The sequence below is a fragment of the Anguilla anguilla genome, chromosome 11 (genome assembly GCF_013347855.1).
Source record: "Anguilla anguilla isolate fAngAng1 chromosome 11, fAngAng1.pri, whole genome shotgun sequence".
In the NCBI taxonomy this organism is placed as follows: domain Eukaryota; kingdom Metazoa; phylum Chordata; class Actinopteri; order Anguilliformes; family Anguillidae; genus Anguilla; species Anguilla anguilla.
Genome location: NC_049211.1, coordinates 3060592 through 3077033, shown reverse-complemented (window position 1 = coordinate 3077033; position 16442 = coordinate 3060592). Strand labels below are relative to the sequence as shown.

At 46.0% G+C, this 16442-nt stretch overlaps 2 protein-coding genes across 4 annotated transcripts in view; both read right to left on the bottom strand.

Annotated features, from left to right (window-relative positions):
- Window positions 1-3438: 3438 nt before the first annotated feature.
- LOC118207943 (N-fatty-acyl-amino acid synthase/hydrolase PM20D1.2-like) lies at window positions 3439-13389 on the bottom strand. Its single transcript, XM_035382160.1, has 14 exons — window positions 13053-13389; window positions 12021-12464; window positions 11536-11622; window positions 10937-11172; window positions 10255-10341; window positions 9004-9137; window positions 8594-8713; window positions 7300-7375; window positions 6784-6845; window positions 6602-6680; window positions 5825-5896; window positions 5286-5451; window positions 4550-4649; window positions 3439-3966 (listed from the first exon to the last, which is right to left on the bottom strand). Exons 2-14 carry the CDS (start codon window positions 12238-12240, stop codon window positions 3837-3839), a joined length of 1569 nt encoding a protein of 522 aa, XP_035238051.1. The 5' UTR covers window positions 12241-12464; window positions 13053-13389; the 3' UTR covers window positions 3439-3836.
- Window positions 13390-14942: 1553 nt separating this feature from the next.
- The window catches only part of lemd1 (LEM domain containing 1), a 19511-nt gene continuing 18011 nt past the window's right edge, over window positions 14943-16442 (bottom strand). For all 3 annotated transcript variants that reach the window (XM_035383055.1, XM_035383054.1, XM_035383056.1), the window contains 2 exons: window positions 16020-16084; window positions 14943-15315 (listed from right to left, as the gene is read on the bottom strand). In XM_035383055.1, coding sequence (XP_035238946.1) covers window positions 14994-15315; window positions 16020-16084 — 387 coding nt within the window. In that variant the 3' untranslated portion in view covers window positions 14943-14993. The remainder of the gene's footprint in view (window positions 15316-16019; window positions 16085-16442) is intronic.

Below are 16442 nucleotides of genomic sequence, written 5' to 3'. Positions count from 1 at the left end.
TCCGCCCAGAGAACACTAATCTTCCATCTGGCTGACGAGACAAATCATTTTAGCAGAACAAGAACTATTAATGGCGACCGTGCTTCCAACACTGTTAGCCGCGCCCCCTGGAAAGCAGAGAATCGTTAATACGGTGGGGTCAGTAGGCTGGGTCAGAGTGACAGACGTTAAACAGTGGCCCCCCACCCTGAACCACAGGGGTTTTCCGGTCTGCATTGCGTTGGTGACCTCTGATTTACAAACCATGAGTGATTGCCCAACCCAGGCCAAGTTAGGCCACAACAATGATTATCGCTTTCATATGTTAATATAAAGGACACCTTTCCATTATAATTCTGTAAAAAAAAAAAAAAAAAAGGTATTGAAACTTTTGCAAAGACAAACCACCTTGTTGGTCATGAAATTATAAAAACAATTGGGTTTACTGAACCATTATTTATAGGTCCATAGGTTTGTACACCATAGCATTCAGGAATCTCACCAACTGACACTCTTTACACTCCAGAATACCACAAAGCTTCAAGGTCCACATGCCACGTGTGTGTACTCTTAGAAATAGCAGCAAGTCAAGAACTACATTTCCCATACTCATCAACAGAAACCACCTTTTTCAACTTTGAGAACATTATTCCAGTGCTTTTTCCCCCCCACAAGTCAGAGCCCGTTTTAAATTCATGTCCAGTCAGAAGTGGAGGGCCACAAAAACGAGGATGAATATAAATGCTAAATCCATTCAGGTGACCCTGTTTTAGGTCACATGGTACACCGTAGCACCTGTCAGTCACCCTGTCCCAACCAGGTGGCCCTGTTCCGCAGGACTGGGGCTGCAGTTTTGTCGCACATCGCTAATAAACCTTTAAACTTTCAAGTGTGAGCAAATGCGGTGTTTCAAATGCAAGCATCAATTATGAACAAGGGGGAAACTTAAAAAGCTCATCTTTCAAACGGGCAGCAAAACGTCACAAAAAACAAAAAGCTACCCAAAAAAAAAAACAAACATTACATAACATTATATAATAGTACTGGGAGCATATGTGAATGACTCCACTTCCTTTTTCAGGTCACACATCAGTCCGAACTTTTAACATGTGTGGAAAACAACTTCAAATCGCAGCAGGACAGACGTTACGTTGCTGCCGTGTGACATGCTGCAGTTTATCGGACCGACAGGCCACTGCAGTCCGTGCAGTGAAGGCGATTACACACACACAGTCGAAAGGAAGACCTCACGCAGTGTGCCTCCTGCTTGACCGACCAGATCTCCCCGTGTCCACACGGAACGATCTCCAAACATTTCCCCAGGATCCTCGTGACACGGCCCCACGGATGCCTTCACAAGCGTCTCCAATTTCGTTTTGGGCTATTTTGTCTCCTCATCAAACATTTACTTCACACCGCTGTCCAAACAAAGCACAGTGCCTAGAGCAAAAAGCACTGGAGTGGGCAAATGTTCCGAGTGGATGTACTTTTTTATACTTACGTATTAATATTAATAAATGTGTTTATTAATATTAATTTTAGCTAACTGCACACTGTGGCATTCGGCACTGTCCATGGCCAAGGCCGTTCTTTTGAATTTTATGTCCCATTTATTTGATCGTCGCAAATATAATTTCAGAGGCAAATAAATAAGCGGTATCCTTCATTCCACTTCAGTGTTCGTAAAAGACACTAACATAGGATAAAAAGAACCAAGAAAGATTTTAAAAGAAAAATGAAACCCAATACAGAACAATAAACCCATCAGAAAACAGACCTCCAGTAAGAAATGAATAAAACCAATAAATAAAACAAGTAAAAACACAATAAAAACCAGAGTATAAAAACAAAACCATTCAAATTCCACCCATGCCTTGCAGAATGTTGCTTATCATCCACAACACAAATAGCCTCATTTACTTGCATTGCTATGCAAACTAAAATACACGTGTTCTATACGGAGCCGTTCTGAAACCATCCCCCTAAAAACCAGTAATGAGATCCGTTACCTCCCCCTCTTGCATCCTGTTCCTCCTCCTCAGAGAGAGAGTACTAGACATTCTACTAAAATGCCCAAAATATGAGAAAGAGAAATGTTCTTCCACAAAATTACACAGGTTTTCCTAAATTTCCCAAACCTTCCCGACAATGAGAAACTTCCCATTCTTCAAGGGGAGGAAGGGAGATGAAGTTATTTATTGTCTATATCTATTTTATTTACTTATTAATTTTTTAGTTTACACTTTCAAAACACTAACTACTTTTTTTTCCATTATATTTGAACTCCAGTTATCATTTTTGAAGCATTACGTGTTGTTCATGTTATACAACTTGTGTTTGTATGTTTCCTGTTTGCTTTGGCAATATGTTCATGCCAATAAAGCTCAGTGAATTGAATTGCATTGAAAGGGAGAGAGAGAGAGAGAGACAGATAAGACAGAGAGAGAGAGAGACAGATAAGACAGAGAGAGAGAGAGAGAGAGTACATTACTTATGGGCAAACTTAAACAAAAAAGAAAAGAGCAAATTGGCATGTTATTTGGCCCTAAAAATACACAGTGGCAGACCACAGTGAAAAACCCCAAGCTAAGGAAAACATTGGCGAAGTACAGATTCACAGCCTAGCGACAGAGACAGGCCGACACGGGCAGACCTGGCTGCCCAGGGAGGAGAGGCTGTGCTCCCACTGTGCACATCTCTTCCCAAAATTCACGACAAAATTACAAATCTACCCGAATTAGATAAATTCAAATTGTCCTGGGAAAAATGCGCCCAAAATTTGGCTGCACAACACGTAGCTACCGGTTAGACGTTTATTCGTTTATAATTCATGAGTTTGTGTACATTATAATTCAGTTTATGTACATTTGTAATGCGTTTTGTAAAGCTTTGGCAACACATGTCCTGAAATTCGTCATGTTAACAAAGCATTTTTGAATTGAGCTGAATTGAATTGAGAGGGGGGGGGGGGAAGAGAGAGAGAGAGAGAGAGAGAGGGGGAGAGAGAGACAGAGAGCACAGTTTCGGAGAGCACAGAAGACAAAAGAAACGGCACTGAAAAGCTAAAGAGCAGTGAGTTGAAAAGCTGCTTTGCTCTCTTTTGCTATTTTAAGTTTGTTGTGTTAGTTTATTGTTTTTGCCCAGGAACCCGTGACAGAGAAGTTTTGTTTATTTGATTTTGTGTTGGTGTGGGTGAGCTCTCCATCTCTCTCTCTCTCTCTCTCTCTCTCTCTCTCTCCATGCGGCAAATTAGGGTGCATCTCCCTCCCAGGTGTGTCACACAGCGTGCGACATGCACACCCTGACCATCAAATGTACACCCTACAAAAATGGCAGACTACTGGTGATCTTTACCAACAATACTTCATCTGTTTGTAAAGCAAGGTCTGTCAGTAACTGTAAAATTCTTGACTGGGGCAAATGCAGACGCAAGACTTTGTAAAGATATAAAGACATGTATTCAAATTATTAGAATTATTTTTATTACATTACATTACATTACAGGCATTTAGCAGACGCTCTTATCCATAAGATTGCACACTGGCTCAGAAGCAGTATTGTAAAATTAAGGCACACGCTTTGCGTTATGTCCACAGTAGTCATCAAAATCACACGTGAATCCAGCATTAGTTTCACTGACAAGGCTAATCAGCAACTAATCACTTTCAAAAAAGGTCACATGACCTCTTTCGCACTGCAACAGTCATTTCAAGGAAATCTCCATGGCGACCGTCCCGCCACTTTGACATAATCACACCCAAATAGTGCAGGCTGTCCCGTCTGATCAAGGTCCCTCGGGCACGAGCGGCCAGTGGTGTGCCCGTGGGCGGTGCTCAGCCCCCGCCCCCCCCCCCCACTCACAGTTCATGGTCGCTGCCGTGCGTCTCCGGCAGCTTTGTGATGTCACAGTTCTGGAATAGCAGGAAGTAGAACTTCACCAGCTCCTCATAGTTGTTGGCGGATATCCTCTCGTTCACGCCGTGGAACCTGGGTCGCGCGAGGCGGGGGGGGGGCACACGGGCACCGGGTTAATGCCGGAGCTTTTACGGTACGGTAAGAGCACTGGGTTTGTGACACAGCTCCTTAACCCTCTTTGAAGGGTACGTTTTCTTTGGAATGTTTTCGTTCAAAAGAAGCCAATGTTCTAGAACTCCGCTGCTTTCAGTCGCCAGCAGCGATTGTTGCATCAGCATTAGAATGTTCAGTTAAGAACATTCTAATCCCGTATGTGACCTTGCACACTGAAGCATTAAGGAAAGCACCTCCCACTTTGAGGCCCACAGGCCATGGTGTGCAGTCCGTACAGCAGGGCTGTCTAAAAAAATAACACAGGTACTGCAAGGAGAGGAGGTGATTTACAATGTAATTCAGAAAGGTCTCACCGATTAAATTGAAGTTCTCTCTGTACAAAACCTGACTGCCTACAGACTCTGTGATGGACCCTGGACTAAACAGTGCTACAGTGGGGGTCTGGGCTCTGTCCGGGAGTCCATTTTGATTGTACCGTCCCCTTGTGCACCTCCCACAGCTGCCACAGTGTTCATCCAGCTGCACAGAGACAGTCACTCACCTGCCTGGGTCTCCAGGTTTAAACCAGGTAGGAGCGTATCGGTAAATGTCTGTGGTCAGGTCGACGTAGTGGCGGCTGTCTGTGTTTCCAACACACACGCCTGGCGAAAGAAAAAGCAGACAAAAAGAACTAATCTGGCGCAACGGCCTTCTCCGAAATCCGCCAAACGAACACCGCCTGGGCATAGATTTCAAACTCAGAACAACAGAGACTCTTATTTTAATGGTCTTCATACCAAAAGATTTTTTCACTTAGAGAAACATTTGGAGAGGAAATGACTACGGCCCTGCTGTGACCTACCCACAATGCACTGCATTGCCTAACACATTTAAACATTCTGTTTGATCACCACAAACATACTTTCTTAATTTCAGATACTAAAGTCACAGAAAGTGCTGAGCGCGCATGTATAACTGCAATATTAACAGTCATATAACAGGACCCATTAAATCTGCAGTACACTACTCCATATCATTGGAAGAATGCCTAACACTGATTTAACACTGCTACTGAGGGTGGAGGAGACGGTGGGCAGGGATATTCCCCGTACTTGGCAACCCCAGGGTGAACGAGGTGGAGGACTGAGGATATTCCCTGTTCCTGGCAACCCCAGGGTGAACGAGGTGGTACACCGGGGGACATTCCCTGTACCTGGCAACCCCAGGGTGAACAAGGCAGAGGTCGGGGGATATTCCCTGTACCTGGCAACCCCAGTGCCAGTGAGGGGATGACTCACCAGGTGCCACGGTGAGCTGGGGGAACATGTCCAGCGTCGTCTTCTTAATGATCTGGTACCCGAACGCCGTCTCGTCGTACGCACTGACAGGGAGCGGGTCGAACCCGTTCACCAGCTCCACCTTCACCCGCTCGTCACCCACCGTGGACCGGATCAGATCCAGAACCTGGGGGGTCGGGGGGGAGGGCATTGGTCACGTCAGTGCCTCAGCACAGGGGTGTCCACTCTTATCCAGAAAAGGGCCGGTGTGGGTGCAGGTTTTAGTTTTAGTGCAGCACTGAGACCCCTGATTCTGCTTATCAAGGTCTTGACTGAAGGCCGTGATTAGTTAATTAGTTTAATCAGGTGTTGCAGTGCTAGACCAAAAACTTGCTCCCACACCAACCGTTTTCGGATAAGGCTGAACACCCCTGCCAGTGGATTGATGCTTCAGTGATAACATCAACAGCATTATAACCCCTCTAACAGTTATCTTGGGACTTGACAGAATGTTTGGTTGCTTAGGTGACAGATGTTTTGCGTAGGTGCACAATGCTCACCTCTTGCACCGTCTGCGCAGAGTGAATGCGCAGATTTACGAAGGCTTCGGCGTATGGAGGGATGACATTAATCTGTCAGGGGAGAGAGAGAGAGAGAGAGAGACTCAAATAAGCCACAATACAATACACAATACAAATTGCAGAGCACTGCCAAAGACTGTGATAAGTGTGCCACCTACTGGATAAAAGGCATAACTGCAGCGCACATCAAATAAATGTCGCTCAAGATTCAGCTTTCACCTTCTTCAAAGGCTGAATGTGATATTCGGTCCGAGGGAGAAGCGGATTAGTCTCGGCCACGCCGACCGGTGGAGAGAGCACACGCACCTGGGTTGCATTAAGGAATCAGCCCAGGTGCTTAAAGGTGTGTTCTTCTCCACGGCACGGGGCCGAGACTGGGAGCGCGCACACACACACACGCAGAGAAAGTCTAGTTTTGAGTTTGTGTTTGTCCCAGCACAGAAGACAGAGAAAGGAACCGGCAGGGGAAGAACTGTCCAGCTGAGACCAGCGGCGAGCTGAGAAGCTGTGGCTGGGTTTTGCTTTCTTTTGTCCAGCTGTTATTTCAGCTTGTTGTTTTCGTTTATTGTTTTTGACCGGAAACCTGTGTGGGCGAAGGGTGAAGCCGTTTTGTTTATTTGATTTTGTGTCGGTGTGGGTGCGCTCTCTCTCTCTCTCTCTCTGCTGCATCTCCCTCCCAGGATGTCACACACTGCACTCAAAATCATTTGGGTTTTTCATTTTGATACTATAAATTTGGGGGTTTGGTAGCAGTACCTTCACGCCAGAGTTAAACATGGTGACGGCGAGTGTTGTTCGGACAAAGGCATTTGTGTCTGGTTTTCGCTCCATTACCCTGGAAACAGGAATGGAATTCGAAAATGTAAATTTTAATTGATGTAATTTATTTAATAGCAAAGACTCAGGCAAAAAAAATCTCTGCAAATAAAAGTACTTACCTGCCAAGTAAAGGGGAAAACAGCCAGATGTTGGACATAATGAACTTGAGAGGAAGTCCAAACTAGCAACAAAAAACACAAGAGATCAAAGTAAGAAACAATAAATCAAGTTGAGTAAATAGTTCTAGAGCACCCTGGGATATGTAGTTTTTGTTCATTTATTTTTTCACTTGATCTAAATTACTTTGATACAGTCAAAAACATATGTATATTGCTTTGGAGCTTGATGTAAGTTTGCTGCTTAAAGGGAAATCAATACCCATTTGAAAAGTTCACACATTAGGACGTGGCAAGACCTATCCATGTTGCATGGTGTGGAACACAGAATTACAGTGACAGGGAATGGATATGACAGTTTTTAGTTTTTTAAAATAAAATTAAAAAAAAAAAAAACTTAGTAAGGGTGTGCAGGTCTTCCCAGAACCCATTGGGGATAGAAGTGTTCCTGAAGGATTGTGGGAACGCTGCAGGGCAGGGTGTGGGCAGGGCAGGGTGTGGGCGGGGCGGGGTGTTTACCTTGTGGGCCAAGTGTTCAAAGGTCCCTCGCTCGGGGCCATAGCCAAACAGGCGAGGCATCGGGTTTGCCTCTAATCTGGGGGGGGGGGGGCACATTACAATTAGCATGGAACTCTTGTGACAACTGCTATAAAATACGCTATACAAATAAAATTTGATTGATTGACTGATTGAACCACGCGTTTACCAGTCAGCTGAAATGAAGGGTTTATTTCCCTTTATATCAGCAATACTCTAAGGCCCCAAAACACACCCTACGTAAGTATGCAAAACGCAAACGGCAACGCCAAACCGATGCACTGCCAACGCACAGGCCGGTTGTACACACTTAACGTGTGTTCTCATGGCCACGTGGAGGTAATAAACCAGAGTCCTCAAGGGGGGCGATCCAGGACAGCTGTGGAAAGACTGAGCGAAAGGCGACGGCTTCATTCTGTCGTCGCCTGCTATAATGCCCGCGCGCTTGCATTGCGTTAAGAATGTCAGGTGACACATTTTCAGAACAAAACTACGCGTGAAACCGAGTTCGCGTAGCTCGAGGCGTCTGCGCTCGCGTGCTAACATAGGGTGTGTTTCCGGCCTAACGGTGATACCCGCTCTCATTTCAGTTCCACACCATACGCGAATACGCACACTGAATGACCGCTTGTTTGCTTTATCGACCGTGTTTTGCGTAACAAATTGCCCGCTTTGATAAAAGCTGACTCGCTTTGACGGGAGGCAGGTGGAAGGAAGTAGCCGGGGACAGCGGCTCGTTTTTAACAGGCCGTAACCGTGGTCACCATCTCTGTCCTACCGAAATGTACAGTACTGGCGCAAATGGTGGAAACACACATTTATAAACACGGTTTGAGGATTAATGAGGATTAATCTTGCAACCGCTTCTCTATCTTGGCAAAATAAATGTAATATGCAGTAAGTGCAATATCAACAAAAATGAAGAAATAATAAAACAAGTAATAATCATTACAAATACCTATATATATTAATTTGTGCCTACAAAATTGAGCAGTCTAATGTATCTTACTGTTAGAATTTTTATAATCTGTTTCAAATACATTTTTACAGATGAAAACTGCTCAGAGAAACTACAACAGAAGACAAGGGCACAGATTAAAGTTTTAAGGGTACTAAACATCTTTAAGCACAGCGTTTCCATAATTTGCGCCAATACTGTACTTCACATGAATGTACAGTCCCGTTTATTTTTTTTCCCCACACGTTGGCTTCCTGGCTGTTTTTATCTGTAACCCACGGCGGCAGCAGCAGCGTGTGGGGGTTCTGGGGGTCTCACCTGGTCACCGCGGCAGCCAGGATGCCGATGCTGGTCTGCCTGGGGGGCATAGAGGAGTGGCCAGGGGCGGTGGTGACGCTCAGCTTCACGTTGGCCATGCCCTTCTCAGTGATCCCAATGCTGGAGCGAAGGAGGACCGCAAGGCAAGCACGTTTAACACAGAGACCGAGAGAGAAACCATGCGCAGAGTCAGAGGAGAAAATATCAGACATATACACACACGCACGCAAGCTCTTACATACACACACACATACACACCACGTGCACACACACACATGCACACACACGGGCACCCACGCGCACACACACACACGTACACACACCACGCACACATACACATGCTCACGTGCACGCACACACTCACACACACACACACACACACACACACACACACACACACAGAGCCTCACAGAGCTGCAGGCCCATCCAGACCGCTGATAATCCCGTCCAGCACGCCCAGGCCCTCATCCAGGACAAACGCCAGCTTCACCCCACGAGACTTCAGCACCTTCACGATATTCACAGCACCTTCCCGGCCACTCACCTGAGAGACAGGGACCAGACAGGGGGTCAGGCAGGGGGCCAGACCAACATTTACATTTTTGCCATTTAGCTGACACTCTAATTCATAGAGACTTGCACTAAGTACACAAAGAAATGGCCTAGATTCATAAATCACCAATATCCCAAGCATTATGAGAAGTACAATGGTCAGGCCATAACATTCCACTGATGGGTAATCCTTTGCCACTAGAATTAACTTGTAGAAGGGAAGCTAGAGAAAGAGGTTTTTTTTGGGGGGGGGGTTGGGGGGACATAGATTTGGGCGTGTCCTGAGTGTTGTACTCCTGCAGACCGTACGGGGCACTGTTTAAAGGCAAATTTATTAATCTGTGGATCAGGGGCCCACAGTTATGTCAAATGGGGCAGCAGGTGAAATGCAGAAAAGGAAAAAAAAAAAAAAGCCTGCACTCAAATGCAAGGTTTTTTTTACTGGAGTTTTGTGTGCAGGAATATTTTTGCCTTCTTAAGTTAATTCAATGTTTCAAAAACACCCTTTAAACAGGAAGTAGTCAATTACAGTATTTGAAACAATGCGCCACGTGTTATAATAGAAAAGCAATGTGCTAATAACCACTCTGGTACTCTGAAGATCGCTCGTGTTAATTGCTGATTACAGCTGGAAAGCCGGGTTCCACCCCCAGCTGCACCTGCACAAGCAAGACCCAGAAACAACAGCAATACGCAGAGAGGAAGAAACGTTCTACTGAAGAATCAATATTATAGCCTAAGATAAGGTCCAACTGCTTAGTCATTCCAACTGAGACCGTTTAAACTGCACACCCAAAAAACCAGTCCAAAGGCCAAAACATTTTAACTCGAGCTGCACTAATGCAGAAATGCACCTGTGCTGCAGGTAATGTACCTGTGCTGCAGGTTATGTGACCGTGCTGCAGGTAATGTACCTGTGCTGCAGGTTATGTGACCGTGCTGCAGTTTGTGTGACCGTGCTGCAGGTAATGGACCTGTGCTGCAGTTTATGTGACCATGCTGCAGGTAATGCACCTGTGCTGCAGGTAATGCGTGTTTTTAACGCAGTGAGCTAAGAGTCCCGCTCACCTGCGTGCGCAGGTTTGCGCAGCTCTGCGCAGGTGACTCACCTCTTCGTCATGCCCCAGGCCGATGTAGAACCCCCGTCGGGGCCGGTACCCTCTCTCCAACAGGTACTCCAGCGCCTGCAGGATGCCCTTTTAGGGAAACAGGTAGGAACTCCGATTAGTGCTTTTATAAGCAGCCTTTCACTCTGCAATTACTGAACTAACTCAGTCATTATTCAAGGCAATGAAAATGCATGGTGGTTTTAGGCCTTCCTCGCCCAGATTTGTGTTAAGCCTGCTTGGTTAGACCAAGCTTTACACTGGACAACCATGCTCTTTACACTATCAGAAAAAAGGCATGAAAAAGTGCTGATGAAGGTACAACCGCTTCTCACTGGCGTGGCACCCTATAGGTACATAAAACTGCACGAAAAGCAAAGTCATTTGTACCATTTGTATCTTTTTTGCTTGTAAAACCTACTTATTAGTACCCAAATAGAACATTATTGCACCTTCGGGTACATTTGGGAAATCTGTTCCTTAAAGCACAAAAAAAGCACCTCCAGGGTACCTTTCTCAGAGTGTAACGGAGATAACGGTGCATGAACTGTGGGGTAGAGAGAGTGCCGCGTGGGACCCAGCTGCTCCTCATAAAATGGGAAGCACTGGAACCAGCGTTGTTAATCGCGTAAAAACGAGCGCAAATAAAAACAGATTTAAAAAGGTTTCTTTTCCCAGTTCTAACCATGACGGACTGCTTGTTGTCGATGGTGCCGCGGCCGTAGATGAAACCGTCGATCTCCTCGGCGGAAAAGGGCGGGGCCTCCCAACCGTCGCTCTCCGCGGCCGGCACCACGTCGATGTGCGCGAGCAGCATGTAGGGCGTCAGGGCGGGGTTCGAGCCGGGCACCCAGAACAGGTGGCTGTAACTGGCCACCACTTCATGCTTGACCAGCTCAGAGGAGAACACTATGGGGAACGCTAAGCAGAGGCAAAAATTGAACAATTAAAAAAAAACTGTATTTTGTGTTTACTTATGTTCCCTTAGTCTAATATTACATTTTTATACTAAAGATGTGAAACCATTCAGTGTGAGAAATATGTAATAATAGAGGAAATCAGGACGAGGGCAAATAATTCTTCAAGGCACTGTACACAGGATGCAGGAAGGGAGGGACAGTATTGTTTAAGGAGCTAAATGTAGCACGCTTTTCGTGTCTTGCCATTTCAATATCGCATATAAATAATTGTCAACATTCCACAGAAGTGAGCAATGACTACAATAGCTAACGCCCCACAGGTCCAACATTGGTATACATTGGCAGTTGGCGAAAGTGGCAGCACCTCTTTTCAGCAAAATGTTGAACTCCGCGAGCGCAGTGGTGTTCCGGTCCGTTTCACTGAAAGACACGGTGGGAATCCGAATCGCCGCTTCGGGAAATGAAAAGAATAAACCAAAGTCAGAATTAAAAAAAAAAAAAACTAAAAAAAACGAACGTACCGCATAATTACAAAATGACAACAGCCTGATGTTACACAACTAGTGAACGTAAAGCAGGCTAGCCACAACTTCCTCGAATGCTGACTTAAATGTCGCTAGTTTGTCCGCAGCTAGAAATTTCAAATAATTTTATAAATGACAATACAATAATCCATCTAGCTTGCAAACCAAGTGAACAGGCAGTGATTGATTTTTTAACTTGCAGCTGCAACTTTGCGTATCAAACCTTAGCAAATCCACATAACTTCTCATACATTTAAGAAGTTTAAAAAAAAAACGAAAACCTTTCGTTTTCATTCATGCAACTACGTGAATATTTCATTCTGACCTTTGAAACTTGCCAAGAGCTGCTCTCTCTGTTGATGACTGATATCGGGAGCAATGGCACTCGTGTTTTCCCAGTTCGCCAACTGAAGCCCCGCGTTCACGTCCAGCGACATGGTCCTGATCCCCGCCACGAGCAGCAGCACAGCCAGCAGAAATGTCAAACTCAGACATGTTATTTTCACGAATTTCCAAAGGCGTTTCCTCGTGGTCTGGCCCGTCATTTTCCTTCATCCACTCAACCCCTGTACCGCGGTAGCAGTGGTTCCGTTATACTCGTTATAATGATGAATGATAACATATCACTCGAGCTAGTTTGTGTTTTATGGTGACAGACTACAAATGTCCGCCCCAATGTAGTTCATTGGTCCTCCCACTTACTTCCGCATACGTCACAGTTCATTTCGAAGGCGCTTGTTGATGTTGATGCAAGCCATTTGACTGCAGTCTGCAGCAAACACAGATAAGGTGCAGAATACAGGCCCTGCATACATACAAGTTTGCCCACGAGATTAAATATGTGGGAGGCAGAAGGGGAGAACTAAAACTATAAAAACCATGTAAAGCGATAAATGGCATAAGCGTCTCATTTTCCCTCGTATCATTAAACAATATCAAACCAACCAAAATTTTATCAACATATTTCTTTTTAAAAAACTGTGGAATACGTCTATTATTTGCTCCGAAATTCGTATTCAATTTAGTACTTGCAAAAAGCTACACGTTTTTCTAAATGACACAATGACGGGTTTATTCCTATGGTTTATTCACACACTTGCAATTAGTATGCATCCAAGCGTTGGATTTGATGACATTGCGAAATGGCATCCTGTGGAGTTTTACAAGACAGCTGTTGCTACAATTACCCTTGGGGAGATTTTACCACTCAGACGGAATATTTTTTTTCAGCTCAGTTGTACGGGGAAAAGGGCGATTCAGACAAGGACACGAGAAATAAAAAAACAGAATAAAACAAAAACGCATCCATTTCATAGGTTGCAATGCATGTCATCTCTACGATGCCAAACATAGTTACCTCGATCGTCATCCGTTAAGGACCCTCAAGAATGTAGATCACCTGGCAACACACGGTCCTACCTGCCAGAGATTTTGACAAAACTGTACCAATTCTTTTATAACGTCGTGGTTTCCAAAACGGCGTTTCCTTCTAATTCTGCCACTTGTACCAGATTTGTGCCGCAAAATTATACTGACAGCGATAATGGGATCCTCCACATTTTTAAAGTTGATTTCTCTTACAGAGCGTGCCAGGGCTTAAATATTCATGCACTTTAGACCTGCGATTGTGCAGAGGTGAAAAGTCCGGGGTTTAGAAAGTAATGACCTAGCCATGCCTTGCTTCCACCTATTAACTCAGCCAGACGATTTTACCAATTAATTCTATCCCCCTGCCGAAGAATCGACAGTAAGAAGTAATCGAACTGAATTTAACATGCGAGTGTCGCTTGTAAACGCTGCCGTCAATCACCAGTACTTAATTAGTGGAAATCACTTCATCAATTTAGATTGAGATAGTGCAAATGCTATTATCGTTCGAGAAATGACCTGACAGAAGCTACAGCGACCTCTAACTGGCGGAGAACTGAAGTACAATGCGAGATAACAAGGGGAGACAAACTGGTGGCCCTAGACATAACTGAAGCTATATGACAAGTTAATAAAGTCTGATGAAAACGTATTTAAACAATATCTATAAATTAAACGAGAGCAGTGATCTTCATTCCTGGTCCTGGCAGATCTGGCTGGTTTTTGTTGTTACTGGACACTTAATCGATCAATTAATTACAATCAATTACAGTTAACTCACCTCACCTGGTTTCCCGGATCTGAATTGGTTGCTAATATTAAGGCGAAAACAATGAAGTTCACACAACTAGAGAAATGAAAATCACAGAACTAGAGAGAGAGAAAGATTCACTGCATCCAGAGTGTGAGTTGCATACTCACGCTCACGGAATAGTGTGGTTACCATTAACAGCATCTCAACGGCCAAGGCAGACCAGCACATTCACAGACCTCCGGAACAGACAGAGGTAACACTGCACCGAGCTCCACAGGCCATTCAATAAATCATTTCTTTATTCAAAAAACATTGAACAAACGTCACAGAGCTAGTGATGCCGGACAGAACACGACAAACGCAATTCCATTAAAAACAGGATCCAACAGGAAGGAACACATTTAATAGCTCATTTTTTTACCCCTTTTCGGAAAGGGCTGGGTTATCTTCCACACTTTTTTTTTTTTTTTGTACTTCCATGCGTACGTTCACTCGAAACATCTCAAAAACAGATCTTTAAAAATAAACTAAATTCTCTGGACGTAAACGGGAACGGACAGTGAGAACAGCAGGGGAGAGAATCCCGCAGAAGTCCTGTGGACGTCCGCGCTGTTCTCCCCAGCACCGTGTCCCACTGCTGTATGAATTTGTTTTTGACCTGGACGCATCAGAATGCTTCTGAACTTTTAAGGAGTTTAAACAAAATATGACACGAACCCCAATGCCCCAATTACCCCAAAACACACTAACAGCCACGCAGGTCTGGTTTTAGCCCCCAGAATCTGTCTGGGAATCCCCTTTTACACCCACAAAAGAACAGGGCCGTTTGGGTTAAGAAGCATGTATGTGGCTGTGGAAAACCTAAAAGGGACAATGGTACACTTACACAGACATCCCACATCTTCCACTGGCAAAAACTACAAATAATACCGGAGCCCTTCGGTATCCAAGCTCCATAATTTCAGTCCTGCGCACCTGAATGTTGTGCTTTCATAAAAATCGGTAAACAAGCCAAGAGGAGAACTCAGCAGCCTGCCCCCCCCGCCCCCATCCACCCATCCCCCCCGCCAAATTAGAACAGTTAGTATGAAACCAAACCCCTGCCCCCTCCCCCCCCCTTCACACACAAAGAGGGCAGAGTGGGAGGAGTCAGTACTCTTCACAGAGTGGGAGGAGTCAGTACTCCTCGGCAAGCAGGTTGGTGGGAACGTCCTGCGGTTCGGGAAGGGGCGGCGGCTCCTCTTCGGCAAGCTCCGCCCCCTGGCTCAGGTTCTCCAGCAGCGCGGCGAAGGGGTTCTCCAGGCCCGTCTCCATGGCGCCGTAGACCAGGTAGAGCAGGCCGGCCACGCCCAGGAAGACCAGGACCTGGACCCAGACGGGGACCAGCCGCCGCTGCAGCTCCCTCCTCTCCAGCGAGGCGGGGCTCAGGGGCAGGTCGGGGTACTTGTACCGCACGGGCCGTCCCGCGGCCCCCTTAATCGGCCGCCGCCGCGTGGCACTGGAGCGGGACACAGAGCAGGGGGAGGTTCGGCAAACAGCCAATCGCCCGTGCGGTGTATTACCTGAGCTCAGGTGAGCAGCACAGGTGAGCAGCACAGGTGCACATCTGATGCCCAAATGCTGGGATAAGCCAGATCGCCAAGTGCAATCAAGACTTTCACCCGCTGCAGTTCTACACCTGCTCCACTTGCCTCACCACCTGTTTTTAACTTGTACAAATGTCTCAATCATCATACACTACAAATATCACAATCTGGACTGCACACGCAAATGAACTGCACACAAACTCCTATTGATGTATTCTGCTCATGAAATATGGATCACCCCCCCCCCCCCCCCCACTGTTCCAATGACCAACCGCTTTTCCCACAGGGTTGTTGCATGGGTGCGTGTTACGTGTAGTTTGTGTAAATGAGTGAGTGTTTTACACTGAAGTAAACGTGCTTGCTCGCAGGATGTGGGGTGCAGATGTACCCAACGGCTTGTGGGACACACTGAGCTTTTCTGCCCTTCAGTGTGAAGCTTAACCTTGACGTGCTCAGGTGTGACAGGTGAGGACTATAACAGCCATCCTGCATGGAAGTGCCCACACACCTGTTAAACATACTACACCTTTTATTATGTTTTTTAAAAGAGGGGGGTGGAGAGACGACTCATTAAACTGAATAAATATTGTCTTTAATTAAGACTTTGTAAACTCACCTGATCCCGGTCGGCGTGCGATCTGCATCCGGAAACATCTCAGTCAGAAAATCAGGCACCGGGGTCTGGAGAAGAAGAGGGACAGAGACTGGTATCAGTGACTGACAGGCTGAGAGGGGGCAGGCGGGGAGGAGACCCAGACCACCACAGGTGACGGGAGGGAGCGCCCTCTGCAGGTGAGGTGAGAAGAGATGAAACACAAAACGCCTGTAAAACGAAAGAACAGCTCGGAAGAACCTCCACCACCCACAACCCCAACACCACCCAACACCGCCAAACACCACGCACACCCACAGCCCCAACACCATCAAACACCGCCAAACACCACGCACCACCCATAGCCCCAACACCACACCACCACCCACAGCCCCAACACCACCCAACACCGCCAAACACCACGCACACCCACAGCCCCAACACCAT

Coding starts and splice junctions, on each gene's coding strand:
- LOC118207943 (XM_035382160.1), bottom strand. CDS start 12,240: ATGACGGGCCAGACCACGAGGAAACGCCTTTGGAAATTCGTGAAAATA. Junction 10,342..10,936: donor ACAACAAGCAGTCCGTCATG/GTTAGAACTGGG, acceptor TTTCCCTAAAAG/GGCATCCTGCAGGCGCTGGA. Junction 5,452..5,824: donor CTGCGCAGACGGTGCAAGAG/GTGAGCATTGTG, acceptor CCGACCCCCCAG/GTTCTGGATCTGATCCGGTC.